General features: G+C 34.0%; 1 protein-coding gene and 1 long non-coding RNA gene across 2 annotated transcripts; both read right to left on the bottom strand.

Moving 5' to 3' along the window:
- Positions 1-257: 257 nt before the first annotated feature.
- Positions 258-12,295, bottom strand: LOC140156274 (tektin-3-like). The gene is made up of 6 exons (XM_072179264.1): positions 11,291-12,295; positions 10,795-10,865; positions 6,931-7,074; positions 4,428-4,650; positions 3,687-3,841; positions 258-3,050 (listed from the first exon to the last, which is right to left on the bottom strand). Exons 1-6 carry the CDS (start codon positions 11,984-11,986, stop codon positions 2,828-2,830), a joined length of 1,512 nt encoding a protein of 503 aa, XP_072035365.1. The 5' UTR covers positions 11,987-12,295; the 3' UTR covers positions 258-2,827.
- A 2,789-nt stretch (positions 12,296-15,084) lies between these two features.
- Positions 15,085-17,968, bottom strand: LOC140156267 (uncharacterized). Its single transcript, XR_011859506.1, has 2 exons — positions 16,340-17,968; positions 15,085-15,989 (listed from the first exon to the last, which is right to left on the bottom strand). It is a non-coding gene; the product is annotated as an uncharacterized lncRNA (long non-coding RNA).
- Positions 17,969-18,335: the final 367 nt, after the last annotated feature.

Below are 18,335 nucleotides of genomic sequence, written 5' to 3'. Positions count from 1 at the left end.
GCACATGTTATTTTGTAGAATGTAGCACCAATAGGGTCATTGACCAAATCAAAGGAATGAGGAATACGGCGGTGCGAATCACGTTATAAACACTATTGTAGTCCGTTCCGCTTGAAAACACGGGAACTCTCTATAGCTTGGACTGCCGTCTACATGCACGCAGAAAGACTTGATTAGACTCATTTCTTGACTTCTTTAAAATCTAATGTATTTACTGAGACTGAACGATATTTAAAATCATACGAAAAGGATACAAGTTTCTTTGTTTTACGTGTTTTTATACTTTTAATGTTTTCTTCCAACTTCAATACAGTTAATGATGGTTTATAGGACCATCAAATCACACCGTGCATTTAATAAAGAGTTTTTAAAATGCATAACATGCGTGTATGAACAAAGGTAAGTTTAATGGGTGATGGGGAGTACACAAAATAATTAGTATCAAATTAGGCACTGCATAAATATATTAACCTGATGAATAATATTGCCTTTAATAAAACCTTAAATAATGAGTAACACATGCGTGTTTTACACACTACAACCTTCGCCATCTTGTAGAGGTATTCCGCAGAATAATGGCATGTAGCGACTAACTAGTCTCTGCTGAACATGGAACGAATGTGTAGAAGTACTTGGCTGAAAGTTATTCTGAGGAATTCATTAAAATTATACAAGATGGCTGAAGTATAATAAAATTATACAAGATGGCTGAAGTACAAATCAAGGATATTTAGGCCTACTTTTTCCACATGAATACTGATATAGCTTGAATAACAATTATAATATACTTTAACCATTATAAAAAGTTCTGAAGAGTTTCCCTATCTTTGGGTTTTATATGAAATTGGAGCTCATTTCTATTTTATACGATACGTGTTTACACTTCATGTTTATGCCAATATAATGATAACTTTGGTGCCCGGGCTTTGGTGGCACTAAAGATTGTCTTTAACTTAATGGTTCCATTATATATAGGCACTACTCTGAGATAATGGTCCTTAAACCTATCAACAACAAAACATAGACAATGTACCCTGCAAACAACTATTGTACCCTGTTCAATGAAATGAAATCAAAATTCTACAATGACTTTGTATATCTTAAAACATCCGTAAGAAATATAAACAACGTATGACGGTGCTTTATAAAATAACAAATTTGCATATATTTTCAGTGATTTTGATGTGGACATCAGTTTACGATATATCAGTTAGACTGCAGCAATAATACAGCCAAACAAATAATAGCATTATCCATCATTCAACTGTTTCCCTATATATATACACTGAATGATTTATCTATATACAAAAGTTGCGTCAATTTAAAATAAAATAAAGGCAATCTTGGCGAATATCTGAAGAGGGAAACGAGATAACAATTTAAAAAAAATATATGTAATAAGTCATCATTAGTGAATTGAAATTATAAAAATAATAACCAGCTTTTCCGTATGAATCCAAACACCCCCTACGGAAAACCCAGGTGGAAGACAAGCTCTTAATTTCCCAAACATGGGGTGTAGATTTCAAATGGAGTCACCAATTCAGGTAACTCCCCTTTTGAACTTCACACACCATTTGTGGAAGCGTAAGGTCATGTCTTCCATAGAGGAATAACTCATTGAAAAAAAAAACACTTGCCCTATTTAGGCAAGCGTCTCAGACTAAATTTGTCGGGTTCTCTCCTCTTTTCCTTATCGTTCTCTTGCGTGCCACGAACTGTTTCAAAAAGTCGTCGTAGCATATCACTTATAAGCTTCACAAAATCAGAAACTTATCTCATCAATTTAATTTACATGGAAGTTCTTAATATAACCATGGATACTCAAAGGCTACATGATCATGAACAGCAAAAAATGGACGGAATTTACTGATCAGGACGGATCATACATTACCATTTAATAGGTAAGTATTAAATGCGTATGAAACGATAACAAAATCTTATCTTACTTAGTTACATGTATCAAAAATATTCCTAGATGTACATTTTACATAGTTTCTGCATCAAACCGTTTCATTTACAGATCTAAGAATTTATACATACGATTCCAATTATTAAATACTGTTTACAAGAATATATAAAATAGAATGGTACATTTGTACTAACAAGTGCATAGTTTATAGCTTAAGCTTTAAAAATACATGTGAATAAATATATTGGGTATCAACATGCATGTTGTATGAAGATGTAACTAAAAACATGGTCTACATTATTGACCGCACTATCGAAGCCCAAAAAAGTTAATTCAATTGACTTTTTAAAATAAGACACAAATAAATGTGTACAAATTGCTTTATAATCTTTGGTATATCTGCTTATCAATGGAGAGATGGCCTTCGATGTATTAAAATTGAGATTGCCTATTTCTCTCAATTACATTATAAAAATGAATAGGGTCTAAAAAATTATTATAAGTATGACATTATGTCAACTTCAACTTGCGGATGTCCTCGCCATTGAGATGCTGCAATAGTATTCGAATCACCGGCGACTTAAGCGGAGATTACAATGTATATTCAAAATAATTTCATAACTCGTTACATTATACATGTAGTTCGGAAGACTTGCATGTTAGACGCCGACTAAAAATACTTTACATGAACTCCACCTCTCCCGAGTCGCACTAAATTGTTTTACACTCACATGAGAAATTCACTTAACGCGTGCAAAAACACCACCTTCCTCACTATCTCTTTCTTACCAGGATCTACCCCAGTTATATATGATGGAATACACAAGATGACCAGCATCATTGTCTTAAACTACTCCATCCAAAAGTTTATTTCCCCTTCAGCAATGAAAAAATAAAATGTCTCTTTTGAACTTCTCAACGACTGCTGTATCCTGCAAGTTTGGCGGTAGTTGGGTAGGTTTTACGGACTCCCATACACTTTTCCTTGTCGAGGTACAAGCTGTTATTCTTCACTCCCAAATCGTGTTCAAGGGTAGTCTTAGTACGAAGCAACTCTTGGAGAGCCGATTCAGCGGCACGTAGACGATTCTGTAACACGTCGACAGTCTCGTAAATCTCGCCAACTTCACGTGTAAGTCTGTAAAATGAGATATAATACAAATTTATAATTTATTTTAGGTGGAAGTTACATTACTCATTTAAAACAATATCAAAAAATGTTGGAGAAGTATGATAAACTTGTTATTATTTTTTCAATTAACACTATTAGTTGTAAGATCAATCCCACGTGAACCTTTAGTATCTAGCAAAGTCGGTTAATAGGCAAATGGGTACCACTTTACCTCACAATCGTATCACTAAGGTAGGTTAAACCAAAGGAAAGTGATTGACAGGAAGGTTGACGAATACCTAAATGCCAATAAAATTGCCCTTGCCGGATACAACCTTATGAAATATATTTTTTAACAGAACTAATGTGACAAGAGCCCTACTTGGGAAAAATTATGAGCAATACACGATTGGGTTGAGTTTGTACAGTACTACATACGGTTACGTTTCTTTCAAATGAGATCAAATTCACTGTGTGTAGACAACAAACAGACAGGAGCCCATTTTACAAAGACTTGTGACGTTGTGATCAATCTTACGTTTGATTTCTCTCGTGTAAACCCTAGTACACGTAAGTACATGTATTTGTGAAATCGGCCCATGCAGCAATGACACCCAACCCTTTTACATCTGAATGATTATTACAAGTGTCATTGGTACATACCTATGCTGTGGCTGATCCCTACAAAGTTCTACGTTAGGTCTTCGTGTACGCGCCTCGAGTCTGGTCTGTGCAACCTGCATTGGTGCTTCCTTATCTTTGACGGCTTTCCTGCAAAGCTCAATGTTGTTTTCCATCTCGTTGATTTCTTGTAACACCTGACAATTTACAGAACAAATTATAACATATTAGAAGAGTCTTACGATGATTGCGTATATTACATTAAGTATCTATTACATGCTATAATATATTGTTTTGTTTTTGAAAAAGTTGAGAGTGATGTGCAAGATATTAGGCTTACCCGAGGGTACCTTTGGGCGGTTTTTTTTTTTTTTAAAAAGGTAATAAGCATAATAAAGTACGGAGATAGCAACTGAGTTCTCATCCTAATAATTCATCATCTATAACAATGTAGGCTATATCATGACAAACATTTACTGTGGCCTGTTTAACTATTTATTGGAACTTTAACTTGTGTATCTCATCCTAGATCCAACCTTTCTGGCTCGCTGTTGTTTGCAGCTTATCGGTTGTTTTTCTGTATGTCATGCCAATTTCTTACCAAAATCTTAAAACACAAAAATTTGGTTCAAATATTGTAATAACTTCATCACGGATGCTGGAACTAACGACTTCTGACCTTATCAATATTATCTGTCCTTGATCGGTTAACATATTTTGTTCCGCTATGGATATTTTTTTATTTTAAATGTTAAAACCACATGTACTGGAAAGTTCTCTCACCTTAGCCAGATGTGCTTGCAAGCTATTCCTGGCATCCATCGTCTCGGCAATACGTCCACTAAAAGCCACATTAACATTGTTATATTGCGTCCACATTTCGTTGCCTGTTTCTTGCATTACGCCATCCAGATCAGATCGAAGTCCCTTGGATCCGTTTCTTTCCCTCTGTGATCTTAAGATGTTGTCGTTGCTGAATTTCACCCATGATTCGGGAATTGTGGAACTATATGTAAAAGGAAAATGAAAAGTTAATTATCCGTGATTATCTTAAAGAACGCTATAAAGAAATATATATCCGTGATGGAAAGTCAGAATTGACAAAGTTATTTGTTTCTTTCAATATACGAAATAAACATGAACATGTATAATACTAGATGATGTGTTCATTCTGTTCCCTTTTCATTGTCTACTTTCTCAGAATGGGTCAAAAAGAAATTTCGGTTTAATATCTTCATGAGGAAAGAACGAAGAACACCATGACACACCCAGTATACTTATAATAGGCCTATATACTGATAATGTTACACCATAACGTGTGAAGCCAAATTGGGCAGAACAAATTTGTGACGTGACCAAATGTTATTGCATGACAAACCCGGTAAAGGGATAGTTATTCAATTTTACAGTTAATTACCGAATAGTAACTTAATACAAAATGTTTTTATCTTCTTGTTATTACAAGTGTCTTGAGCAAGTGACATATGATACATTCCATCATACGTGAGACACAAGTTTAATTTTGTGTCCGCGTTTAGTTGTTAAAGGAGTATATAGCGTGATCCTAGCATACTCTTTTTATGACATTTTCAGTAGATATCCATGAAAAAAACTTATTCCCAAATTTTCAGTTGATGCCGATTTTGCATTTGCGAGTTACACATGATTATGTGTATTACATTACTTCGTTCTGTACACCAGAACGTAGGACCTAATTCGAATTTGATGATATTTTGGCTAAAAGAATTAATCTGCAAGACATTTTTGTACATAAACATTATGTAGCCAGAGGTTTCCAGTGGTATAACAATCTCAACTTTTGTTTAGAAATGTGTAGGGTAAAGGCTGTGGATCACGAAATGCCCTTTTAATACTTCACTATATCAATAGGTTTGGGTAATCATGGCAACGTGCAATAAGTTGATGCACAATGATAGTATGCCGACTGTCAAGATTTAGTCTCAATGCAACTTCCACTCCTGGAAGATGAATGCCATGAATCAGGCTTTAGTAGTCACTGCCTTCATAAAATGACTTTGTTTATACTATTTTAATAAACTAACAATGGAAAAAAAGTCACGACTTTTAACCAAAACAATATAACCTGAAACCATTTTCATTCGAACAACAACTCTCAGACAGATCAAAGTTATAAATATCAGCCATGTGTTTGTATAATTATTTCTTCAATTGTTCACAATGTTGAACTATGTAATTCTGAAACTCTGCTCAAAGTTTGCTCAAGAATTCTTGCCGCTGAGAGACTTCTCTATACTCAAACATAACCAGGTTACGTTTGCAAACATAAATTGAACTATTGAAAAGAATCCACTCCTATAGGTAGCTAGCTACTGTTCTAGACCAAACATTCGTCTAGAATTTCTAAATATTTTGACATGAAACACAATGCCAGTATGCTAACAATGATTCAAGGACGCCTTCTTCAAGGGGTAAATTAAACATTAAATAAAATAAAACCTTCGCGGGGTACAAGAAAGAAAGAAAGCGAGAAAGAAAGAAAGAAAGCGAAGAAGAAAGCAAGCAACAAGCAAGCAAAAAAGAAAGAAAGAAAGAAAGAAATCAGACAAGTAAGAAAGCAAGCAAGAAAGAAAGCAAGAAATCAAGAAAGAAATCAAGAAAGCAAACAAGAAATCAAGAAATCAAGAAAGAAAGAAAGAAAGAAAGAAAGAAAGAAAGAAAGAAAGAAAGAAAGAAAGAAAGAAAGAAAGAAAGAAAGAAAGAAAGAAAGAAAGAAATCAGAAAAGTAAGAAAGCAAGAAAGAAAGAAAGCAAGAAAACAAGAAAGAAGAAAGCAAGAAATCAATAAAGAAATCAAGAAAGCAAGCAAGAAATCAAGAAAGAAAGAAAGAAAGAAAGAAAGAAAGAAAGAAAGAAAGAAAGAAAGAAAGAAAGAAAGAAAGAAAGAAAGAAAGAAAGAAAGAAAGTTGCCTTCTTTTGCTAGGAAAATATGGTCATGTTTTTATGTTGGGCACCAGTTGCGTTCCATGTGGATTTTTCAAACAAATCACATGCTTTTACAGGTTTGGTACTATAACTTCAAAAGTTTACATTAGAACCCAATAAAAGTGTATATTCTGAGAGCATATACTCAGACGATTTCAGAAACGATACAATGGGAGTCATTATACAGGGTGACCCATGTAATATACAGGGTGTAACAAGCAAAATAAGGATGAAAATATTAATTCAGTTAGGGGTGTCACCCCTCGACGTACATTGATAATGTAAAGTTTTGACACATTTATTTGTTTTACTGTTTTACTTACGTTTGGTCAACACCTTCTACGCCTCTGTAGAATCCCAATCCTGAACTACTGTTTGCTAATTGATGGCATTTATTGTCAATATTAAGTACGCGGAATTTATCCGTCAAATCTTTCTCGAGTTCATGTTGGGCTGCACGGTCCATGCTGTAAATAACAATCAAAAATCAAACAAAATATTGTCAAAATTATAGCATATATATATTTATATATCTAATACAAGTTTGGTATGTAATTTCTTTTCTCAAAATATAAAGGAACAAATAATCATCGTGTGGAATCACCTTTACAGCCAATCGTAATTACAGTACTCACATGAGGTAATGTTGTGAGGATGTACCCAAAAAGTCAATCTTTATGCTCAGCGGTAATGTAATAATAGTTTTTCAAAACTAGTAGGGATCAAATATAACTGCATGTTAACGTGTGAATCTGTGTACAGTAACTCATTTGCACACCAACAATCTTAAATGATATTTAAAACAATTATTTGGTATAAATGGTTACCATGGTTACATGTATAAACTAATTTTTCAATAAACCGATCTGGCGATCCCTACTATCAGTATCAGGGTGTTAATGAAATTATTAAACAGGTCTGAGTGTATTACATGCAAAACGAACGAAGAAAGTTTTGCATATTCGATGTCTCTATAGAAAGTACTAAACAAAAAGATAATCACAGATATGAACATGATTGGGGAAATTGCAATTGATTATTCATCTATGGATGATGTAGGAGGAAGAACATAATCGATTACAGGAGGCTAAGTTCCGGGTGCAATTCACATCCAAACTGATGATGAATTTCGTCTGATATTGCCAAAATAATATACATAATAAGCATGATGAAAGGCGGAAGGAAGAGGGAGGTACGGGTTTCTTGCATTAAAAACAAACACAGAAACGCCATGTTATATTTACGTAATATTTTCTATTCGGCATCAGAGCATGCTAAAATTTGAAAAGGCAAAACATAATGATCCTATTTATTTTGCACGAACGTATCCCGTCGACTGAAAATTTTCAAGTATTATTTTTCTTTCCTATTAGTACTACTAGGCTTTAAACATTAATATGGCATGCTAATTTGTATCATATAACAGTTTGGTTTGCAATGGCATGGATCGTCTTGGGCTAAGTGTAATTTTACATTAACTTAGGTACGAGTTCTTAATCCTATATCATCATGATCATGCCTACAATGTATATGATATTTAATACTTTGTGACTGGTGATAATGTCAAGTAATTTGCCCATCTATACTTTTTTTTTTTTTTTTATTATTATTTTTTTATTATTATTTGTTCGGGTTTTGACAACCCTGGATAACCCAAGAAAGCCTCCATTGAAGCTTATTTCCATTGGGGTCCATTTGAACACCGGGACGGGTTGGGAACAGTCAGGGGTTAACACCCTACTCTTTTCGAAACTGGTTGCGAGATACATGTACAGGTATGGCTCTCTGCACACGGGACCGACGGCTTAACGTCCCCTCCGAAGGACGGAGCACTTTCATGATTCATTTACCCAATTCTAAATAAACCATGGGGAGAGTGGAAGTCTGAATTTAATCTACAGAGATTGCCAATTAATTTCAGACTTTTTTTCCAAGGCAATATCCCAGCAACCGCCGGGAATTGAACCCGGGACCTCATGCACTAAAGGCAAGTAGGCCTACTCTAACCATTGCGCCACGCTACTCCGGTCATACATATATTAAATAATAATAATAATATGTTCATCAGATATGTGACGTCAAATTTTGTTGCACTTAAAACATCGGACTTTCAATTTCAACCAAATAGCCCTACTGATGTACTTCTGCTTAAAAATATAGTCTTTATTTCGGTCAGCTCGCGGTCAGAATGGTCAGTGCCGTTGTACCTCTAGCCCGAGCGCAAAGATTGAGTGTGAGTTGGGAGGATTTAAATGACTAGTAAAAATGCCTTATTTGTTTATATACTATTAAAATTATTTCGCCGATATAATTTGGACTTCAAAAAGCTATTTGAAATTTTTAAAAATGTCTGTTTATTAATTTGTGATGATATCTTCTGATGAATCTCATCAAACATTAATGTAAACAGTCGAAAACAAAACATTTATGTCCTTGACAAAATATCATACACATTCCCGTCTCTTGCCTCGACAACTCAAGTCAACGATGACGGTTGTCATGACAGAGGATGCCACAGGATGACGTAGACTCATTCATAACTTTGTACACCAAAATCAATCATAATTGATAATACATTCTGTCATTTTAGTATAGCTTCATTTGGCAGACACAAAGCATTCATTTCTCTTGGCATTGATTTTGCACTTTAAGTTGTCATTTATTTAATCCCGTCTTAACTCGGAAATTGAACGACTTTCGAAAAAAAAACACCTTTGCTAGGAATTATACGGTGTGTCAGTAATGACCGCAAATGCGTCATAATCTTTGAATTATTAGCTAGAATTCGAGTGAAAAGCAAGAGAAAAACTTTTAAAAAACAAAAGAGTTGAAGATCAGTGGAAGTATACAAATGTATGCCCAAAGTTTGGCATAATTCATGGGTTTGGGGAGGTAAACTGAAGTTACTTTTACTAAAAGCGCTTCATAACTAACATTTTAGTCGCAAAATGCTTAAGTGATGTACCACCTTTTTGGCTTCTACCTTTAAAAGCATGTAAGCTACATTGATACCGATGCCACCAATAAAACGAGATTTTTTTTTGCATACCACTTTCTCCAATTTTTTCCTCATTTCGTCACCCCCTTAACAAAACAAAAGTTTCACCGAATAGGGTCTACAGTTGTCGAAAAGTGGAAAAAATCATCTGCGAGTCACCAAAATTATAGCTTTATCTTGCGCGTCATCAAACCTATGACGTTTTGTCAACATTTAAAAATGCCTTCGATCTTGACTACCTGGCAACCTACTATTAAACCATCTCAATGATTAAACAGAGAGATAAGGGCTTCTTACGACAATATAAAATGTTCATGCTTCACTAAATCAAATGTTTACTTGTGTTTGTTTATTGTATTTGCCAAACAATAAAACTTCAATTTAGGTATTGCAAAATGATGCATTTCAACTTTATTCGCGCCATTATCTCGGTAACCCTTGGTAAAATCTAATATTGTGGATGTAGCTATCAAATAATTTACATGTCCTATTAATCTTGAAAACGTTTTGCATGATAACAAAGACGTTATCAAAATAAATAATGTACATTCCGGTGATAAACTATAGACCTTAAACATAAATTTTGTAAAAGTATACCATGAATTGTGTTCCCATGCCAGAAAAAGTTACGTTGTTGAACATGTTGAATTGACAAGATATCGCTAAGCTCGGCCTACGGAAATATTAACGTTGCCGGCCAACTTGGATTATGTATATTTAACAACTTATACATGTACCTTTTTGTTATTGCTGTTGTTTATGTTATTTTTGCTCTTTTATCAAAGGCGCAAAACATTTGTTAGGCCTATACTTTGTGATTGCCTTGATTGAATTTCACCAAAAGACGCTGCTGATGAATGTTACAATAAATGTAGGCCTATATATTAAAAGTATATTAAAACTGAAACTGAAGTTGATTAACTCGTTAAAATTGCTCGTGTATACAAGTATTCACGTGTCTTTTCAGATACTTATATGAAAGGTGAAAACCTTATAATGCCCATCCTCATCAATCATATTATTCACTGTACATTGCTTGAATAAGAGAGGAACATTTAGTAGACTAAAACCCATCTTTGGTCTAATTTCTGAATGAAACCGCATTTCCAGTGATAGTTGTTCCAGTGTTGAAACCAAAATGTTAATTGATGTATACATGTACAGTAATTCAGAGCTTAAAAGCGCTTACCTTAATTGAGTGTTGGCTCTATCAATCATCTTTCTCAAATGGTCTTGACTTCTCTTGATTGTTCCTACTTCCTAATGGGATAAAAAAAAAAAAGAAGAAATATTAAGCATTAACATGGAAATTGCCGAACACCTAGTCAAATGCATGGCAAATTGGTAAACTGCCCTTAATTAATGAAATCGGCAACATATGTTTTACTTTACTAAGAATTTACAACGACGTTTCAAGTATTCAATATTCATACGTTTCAGACTTTTGGTATGGTTTTTAAAACTTTCATATTTTAACAATATCATCCGTTTCAATGCATCTTCAACGTAAGAAAGTAAACCCAGAAGATAAAATTAGTTTCATCTTCCTCTGGTATCAAAGCATGCATCTTGCAACCTCATGATTTCCGAACATTATTAAATAAGTGGGCTTATTCTTCAATTTATTTATCCAGACCGTGTATTTATCATGTTTAAAATGAAAGAAAGTAATCTTCAAATCTTACCCTTAGCAACTCTTTCTCAACAGTATCATCAACCAGATCGATCCCTTGCCTCTTCTCACGATTGAAGAGACATTCTTGTGCAATCTGTAGAGGTCCTTCGGTCTCCTTCAAAGCTTGTTCTGTCCGTTTTTTCCAATTTGTAAGATCGTTAATCTCTTTTCCCATCTCATCCAACTCATGGTTGACTTCTGACTTCCAGAAATTAATGTCAGCAAGACGATTGCCAAGGTTTTTGCTTGATTCTTGTTGATTTTTGACGGTGCGTGCATCGGTATCGTGGCAGATACGGACGTTCTCATCTCGAAGACGTTGCGCTGCTCCACGTGTTAGATCCGATGAACGGTAATTTTGATTGTTACTCTTAAACCAGTCTGAAGGAGTGTACTTTGAAAAAAGAGCTGTGCGAGCAGATGGCATTAGAGGTGGAACCCGAGAAACGACATCATCGCGATATAGATGACTTGGGTTCATCTCCGGAGCACTGGAACCTACTGGCATGGATTTCTGGGCACCTCGGTAATATGTACTTGGCTTCCATGGTAAATTTAAAGACTGACTCACAACAAATGGTGGTGCATAACTTTTATAAGATGACTGCATAGTACTTTCTAGCGGTGGTAGATAGCTAGCCCCTGTCCCAATTTTGGGAGCAGAGAAGTAGCTGGCAGTCATGGTTTGTCCGTAGTAGGTCTGCATTTTGTGTATCTATGTGATTCTCCTTATCGTAGAACTAACCGGTAAATGATTGGAAGGTGTAACGTGGTCGGTAGACTGGTTTCAACACTTCATATCACAGTTTCCTACAATTAATGAATATAACACAGCGAGTATATCTCCCCTAATATATGAGAAATATGACTTGACGCTGTTGAAGAAGCCCGCGTGTTGTTCGCGTCCCAAGAACCTAATGAATATCTTAATGCGGGAAATCCAACAATGATAATCACACTTCTTCACTACCAGGTTATGTTTATAGATACGGCTGACCCGAGCCGGCTAATGCATATGTATAAATTGTAAAGCGATCAAAGGTGGTTTCTAACCCCGTAACCACGGACGCTATTGATTGATCGGTAAAGCTTCTTAACAAACCAATGTGATAGACACGACGTTTTAACCCCAACGCTCGATATCTTATTGATGAATTGAGATAGATAAAAGATTCGTTCCACCCCCTGGAGACTAACAAAGCACACCTTAGCAACCAAGTATTTAACTAACATGATGAATGGGGTAGTCTGAGATGGTGACTGACCCCCAAGCGAGGTGTTGACAATCACAAACTTTAACGTGCAAATTAAATGTAATTTTCAGGGCAACAACCATGTGATATTATAGTCATAGTGTTGTTATTATTATTATTATTATTATTATTATTATTATTATTATTATTATTATTATTATTATTAGTGTTATTATTATTATTATTATTTTATCATTATTATTATCAAATATTATTGACAAAATACAGTAAAATCACGCAAATTTGACATTGCTGTCAGTTTTCAGCTTATGCCAGCAAAACGATGAGGCCCTTCAAAAAAATAATAACTTATTAAGGGGTAAGAGTTCCACAAAAACAGTTTCAAATGATTCATGCGGACTTGTTTTATCAGCATTAACATTTTACTAAAATATTAAAAACTGATCTCAAAAAGTGAGGAGGGATATGGACGCAAAACAGTTTTTTTATAAATTTAATAATAATAATAATAATAATAATAATAATAATAATAATAATAATAATAATAATAATAATAATAATAATAATAAATAGTAATAATAATAAAATAATTTCACGTATTAAAAACCAAATAGAACCCGCTTATATAGTATTGAAGTAATTGTTACTATCTTCAGAAGATGTACATGGAATTTCAAATTAAAGCCATATTATAACATTTTCAAACAAAATAGATTAGCATTTCTTTGCCTTAAAATGTTAGCTTTTACTGTCAGATATATCCCCTTTTATTTTTGAGCCGAACAACTACGCCAAAGCAAAGAAAATTGGAATTTACTACCAGCGCACATGTCGCCAATACGTAGCACTCGTTCGGTCATGTTGTGGTACGACCCTTTGTTGTGTATATCACCGCGCACGCCGTGTACGTACTCCGTGTTATGAACATCGTGTATGCGTTCGACTAATAATTCCATCGTAATAAGCGCCGAATCCGGCGTTTTTTTCAAAATCTCGGATTTTGACAAAACTACAGCCCCGGGACTACAGCACTTAGAGTCTTGATTTTTGCAGGGTATATTGGTTTAATAAAGTACAATTTAATCGTGTAAAAAGGAATTTTAAAAATTCAGTGAGGGCGTCTTCCTCAGCAAATGTTATAATATGGCTTTAAATATAAGGATCTTCCTTGCTTGAAATTATTTGAAATATTTATACATTGTAGTTATATTTATCATATCATTTCTACAGCAAAGTCATAGAAAAAGTATGAGCTGTTGGAAACGGCTTTATTAGTTCAATCATGGAAATAAGAGAATAAGATCTTATTCTCTTATTTCCATGGTTCAATTCATGTTTTGTTAATCGTCTGAGATTTCTCTAAAGCACACTCTTTATCAAAGGCAGAGTGGCACGACACAAAACAAACAACTTACTTGAAATACTTATTCAAACATATTTTTCAAATATTTATTCATAAATATTTTACTTATAAATATTTATATAAAAATGTATTTATCATATCATTATAATATTTATTATATTATATATTCATCTGTTTTTATTTATGTATCATTATTTATTTATAATTAATAACAAGTGCATTATAATTGATATTACTTATTAATTTATCATTATGTATTTATGTCACTAATTTGGTCTCAATTTTCTACAGTTTAAAAATGATTACAACTTCAAAACAGGTGTGCATATAAAATATAGCTCATGATCCGGAATGTTCACTGAAATATTCGATAGGCTTAAATAAAGTTGTAGTCTAAACCGTGCAATACATGGACGATCTCATAAAACTGATAAATTCTGTAAAACAACTTACAAGAACCAGAGAAAAATTTTCTCATCTTCTCTGCAAGAACCAAGAGTTTTATCAATTATCATTCATCACCGGGGATTGATCGAGTCCCACTGAAAAGATATGTGATCGATACTGGTATTGACACACGATTGTTGAAATACCCAGTCAATGTAAATAAGTAGTCATTTCTATAATGAACATCCAGCCAACTAAATATTGGCTGGCAGTCCTATTCATTTAAGTAAATACTTTCAACAGTATCACGTTAAATAAATGTGAGTCAACTGTGTGACATAAATGACACAAAAACAATATTTTCATAATTTCAATTAAGAGGTAGACAAATATAATTAAAACGTGACTTGTGGAATGATTAACAAATTATGGTGGAGGTATGGGAGGGGTCACTGATGGGGTGTGTGGGTGAGGGTATGGAGTCATTGTGTTTGGAGTGGGTGTGTGCATTTATTACCACTAAACTAGCATTATGATTATTATTGTTGTTGTTGTTGTTGTTGTTGTTGTTGTTGTTGTTGTTGTTGTTGGTGGTGGTGGTGGTGGTGGTGGTTGTCGTTGTTGTTTTTGGTTTTTTTTATTGTTGCCAATGTTGTTGTTCCTATAGTGGTAGTGGTTGTTGCTGCTGTTTTTTTGTTATATTGTTGTAGTAGTAGTAGTAGTAGTAGTAGTTGTTGTTGTTGTTGTTGTTGTTGTTGTTGTTGTTGTTGTTGTTGTGGTGGTGGTGGTGGTGGTGGTAATAATAATTATTAAAGAAAAGAAAGAAGACTGAAATGTAAATTGGTTTGTAGGAATATAATATTCAGATAAGTTCAGATTTATTAAAATTGGTGTAAAAAACCAAATGTATATCACACACACATCTTAGTACACACTTGCTTTTAAGCATTCTTTGGTATGTATCAGGCATTGTACCATCTAATTTCCCATTTCAACACATAAAACAATTATCTTTTTCAATTCATTTACATAAAAAAATGTTACAAACAATTTAATTGAAATAAAAAAATTGTAACAAACAATATTATTTAATTTCAATAAATTAATAAATATTGTAAAGTAATTTATATAACGCATTATGCCAGGCCTCAATGCGCTGAACAATAGAAAAGCAAAATAAAGATTACTAAACCTCCAATTTACATTATGTAAAAAATACATAAAAAGTACATATTCTAAAAAGATTTCATCAAAAGGTTAATAACAATGATGTATATGATTGGTTTAAAAAAGCATCATCAATATTATTAGTGCATAGTCGCACTGCCTGCATCTTCTTACAGACCTGAAACAGGGTCTTAATAAAAAGAAAGAGGAACAAAGCTGAAAATGCTCAAAAACGATGAAAAACAGCATAAAATTAATAAAAAGAGCCTTGTAGGTCAACCTCATATTGATCTACATGTATATTCAGGTGTTCTGGAATATAGCAGAGCCTATTGTTATATTAATCTGTAAATATCAGCTTCTATAACACCTGTACTTTTTCAACGTACAAAAATCTCACTGTTAGGCGAAAATAAATGATCCGGAAGTAGACACCATTAGGTCATTTGAGGTCAAGCTTAACGAGAACTCTGAAGATAGGCTTGTCCATACGGGCACTATCAACGACAACCACTCGGTAAGATTTGTACCACTGAAATTGTTACATAGCATACACTTGTTCTGTCTTGGAGAATATCCTTATTTTATGAAATAATTTACTCAAGAAAGATGCACTTGAAGCAAAATATATCGGTGGTGGTGGTGGTAATAATAATTATTAAAGAAAAGAAAGAAGACTGAAATGTAAATTGGTTTGTAGGAATATAATATTCAGATATGTTCAGATTTATTAAAATTGGTGTAAAAAACCAAATGTATATCACACACACATCTTAGTACACACTTGCTTTTAAGCATTCTTTGGTATGTATCAGGCATTGTACCATCTAATTTCCCATTTCAACACATAAAACAATTATCTTTTTCAATTCATTTACATAAAAAAATGTTACAAACAATTTAATTGAAATAAAAAATTGTAACAAACCTTATTTTATGAAATAACTCAAGAAAGATGCACTTGAAGAGCAAAATATATCGGACTTCTCTTCTCCCATATGACCCAGCCTAAATTACCCCTTCACTGTGATCCTGGCCAAATCAAGATATTCATCCTTTACTATACCAATGACAGAAAATTTCAAATAATTCAGGTGAGGAGTCATTCGAATCAATATGATTCAATCCCCTGTTTTTTGCCTCCATACATCTCACCAGTACCAAGACGTCGTGCTTACAAGTTTTGATTTATGCAAATCAACTACTTAGTGTATTTTGCGACGAATATATACTTTTAAGTTTGTAGATGGTAACTTCTGTTTTGAATTTTATCATAAATTTATTTATAACAGGAAAGAAAAGCACCTTGGTAGCCAAATTATCATCCCGAAAATGGTCACATTCATTTTGTGACTTTCAGCTCTGACTTCAGAAGTTCAGCACAAAATGTTTAATTTCATTCGCTTTTCAATGAATTTGTCACAAAATCATGAACTTTTTGGACATAATTTTGGATAAGATTCACAGATTACTATTAAATTACAAGACCGTCAAACCTAATTCAATTGGGTTAAGTTCCTTATGGACCACCCTGTATATTACAACCTCATATTGATCTACATGTATACTTTCCAAAATAGATGGATACTGCTTTTCAGGTGTTCTGGAATATAGTACAGCCTTATTATATCAGCTTTTAACACCTGTACTTTTTCAAAGTACGAAAATCTCACTCTCATGCAAAAAATATGTGATCCGGAAGTAGACACCGTTAGGTCATTTGAAGTCATGCGTAACTACAACGTCGAAGATACGATTGTCCACATGGGCACTATCAACGACAACCGCTCGTAGTTTACATCTTGACCATAAGAAACTTTTTGGTTAGTAACTTGGAACTTAACTTGTCAGTGATAGCTTAACCACGACTGCGTCCACATGGGCACCAACCATGGGCATCAAATTCTTATCAGCCATCTGAACATGCCTTCTGATGTTCAAGTTTCTTAACATTATGTAAACTTAAAAGATTTATACCACTTAAAATTGTTACATAGCAATTGTTCTGTCTTGGAGAATATCCTTATTTTATAACTCAAGAAAGATGCACTTGAAGCAAAATATATATCCGACTCCTCGTCTCCAGTCCCATATGACCCCAGCCTAATTACCCCTTCACTATGTGATCCTGGCCAAATCAAGATATTCATCCTTGACTATACCAATGACAGAAAATTTCAAATAATTCTGGTGAGGAGTCAATATGCTTCAATCCCCCAGTTTTTGCCTCCATACGTCTCACCAGTTCAGTCCAAGACATCATGCTTACAAGTTTTGATTTGCGACGAATATATACTTAAGTTTGTACATGGTAACTTCTGTTTTGAATTTTATCATAAATTTATTTATAACAGGAAAGAAAAGCACCTTGGTAGCCAAATTATCATCCCGAAAATGGTCACATTCATTTTGTGACTTCAGAAGTTCAGCACAAAATTTTTAATTTCATTTGCTTTTCAATGAATTTGTCACAAAATCATGAACTTTTTGGACATAATTTTGGGATAAGATTGCTATTAAATTACAAGACCTAAATTACAAACCTAATTCAACTGGGTTAAGTCAGGCTAGCGACACTCCGGCACTTGTTGGAAGACATGAAGTACAGCAGACAGTTACATGTACAATGTGATTTTCTCATTTATAATTAGGATTACGTCATTGCCAGAGCTTGTTTCATTTGTTCATTAGAATGATTGACAGCGGTGGGCGGAGCAAATACTCTAAAAATGTGATTCTCTAATAAATTATAGGTCACTAGGTCAATTCGGACCGTCTCTTCCTCAGATCTCTATGTAGGACTCTATGGTATCTTCTCATTACACGTTCAGTAGTAAGACTTGGCGGCGATTTACGCCTGTCTTCAACCGCTGTATAGCACGGTATAGGCAGTTTGCAGAGAGTGTCGCTTCTCTACCTTTATT

Source organism: Amphiura filiformis, chromosome 1 (assembly GCF_039555335.1).
Source record: "Amphiura filiformis chromosome 1, Afil_fr2py, whole genome shotgun sequence".
NCBI lineage: Eukaryota > Metazoa > Echinodermata > Ophiuroidea > Amphilepidida > Amphiuridae > Amphiura > Amphiura filiformis.
The sequence above is the reverse complement of the archived record's forward strand: the minus strand, read 5'-3'. Positions and strand labels throughout refer to the sequence as shown.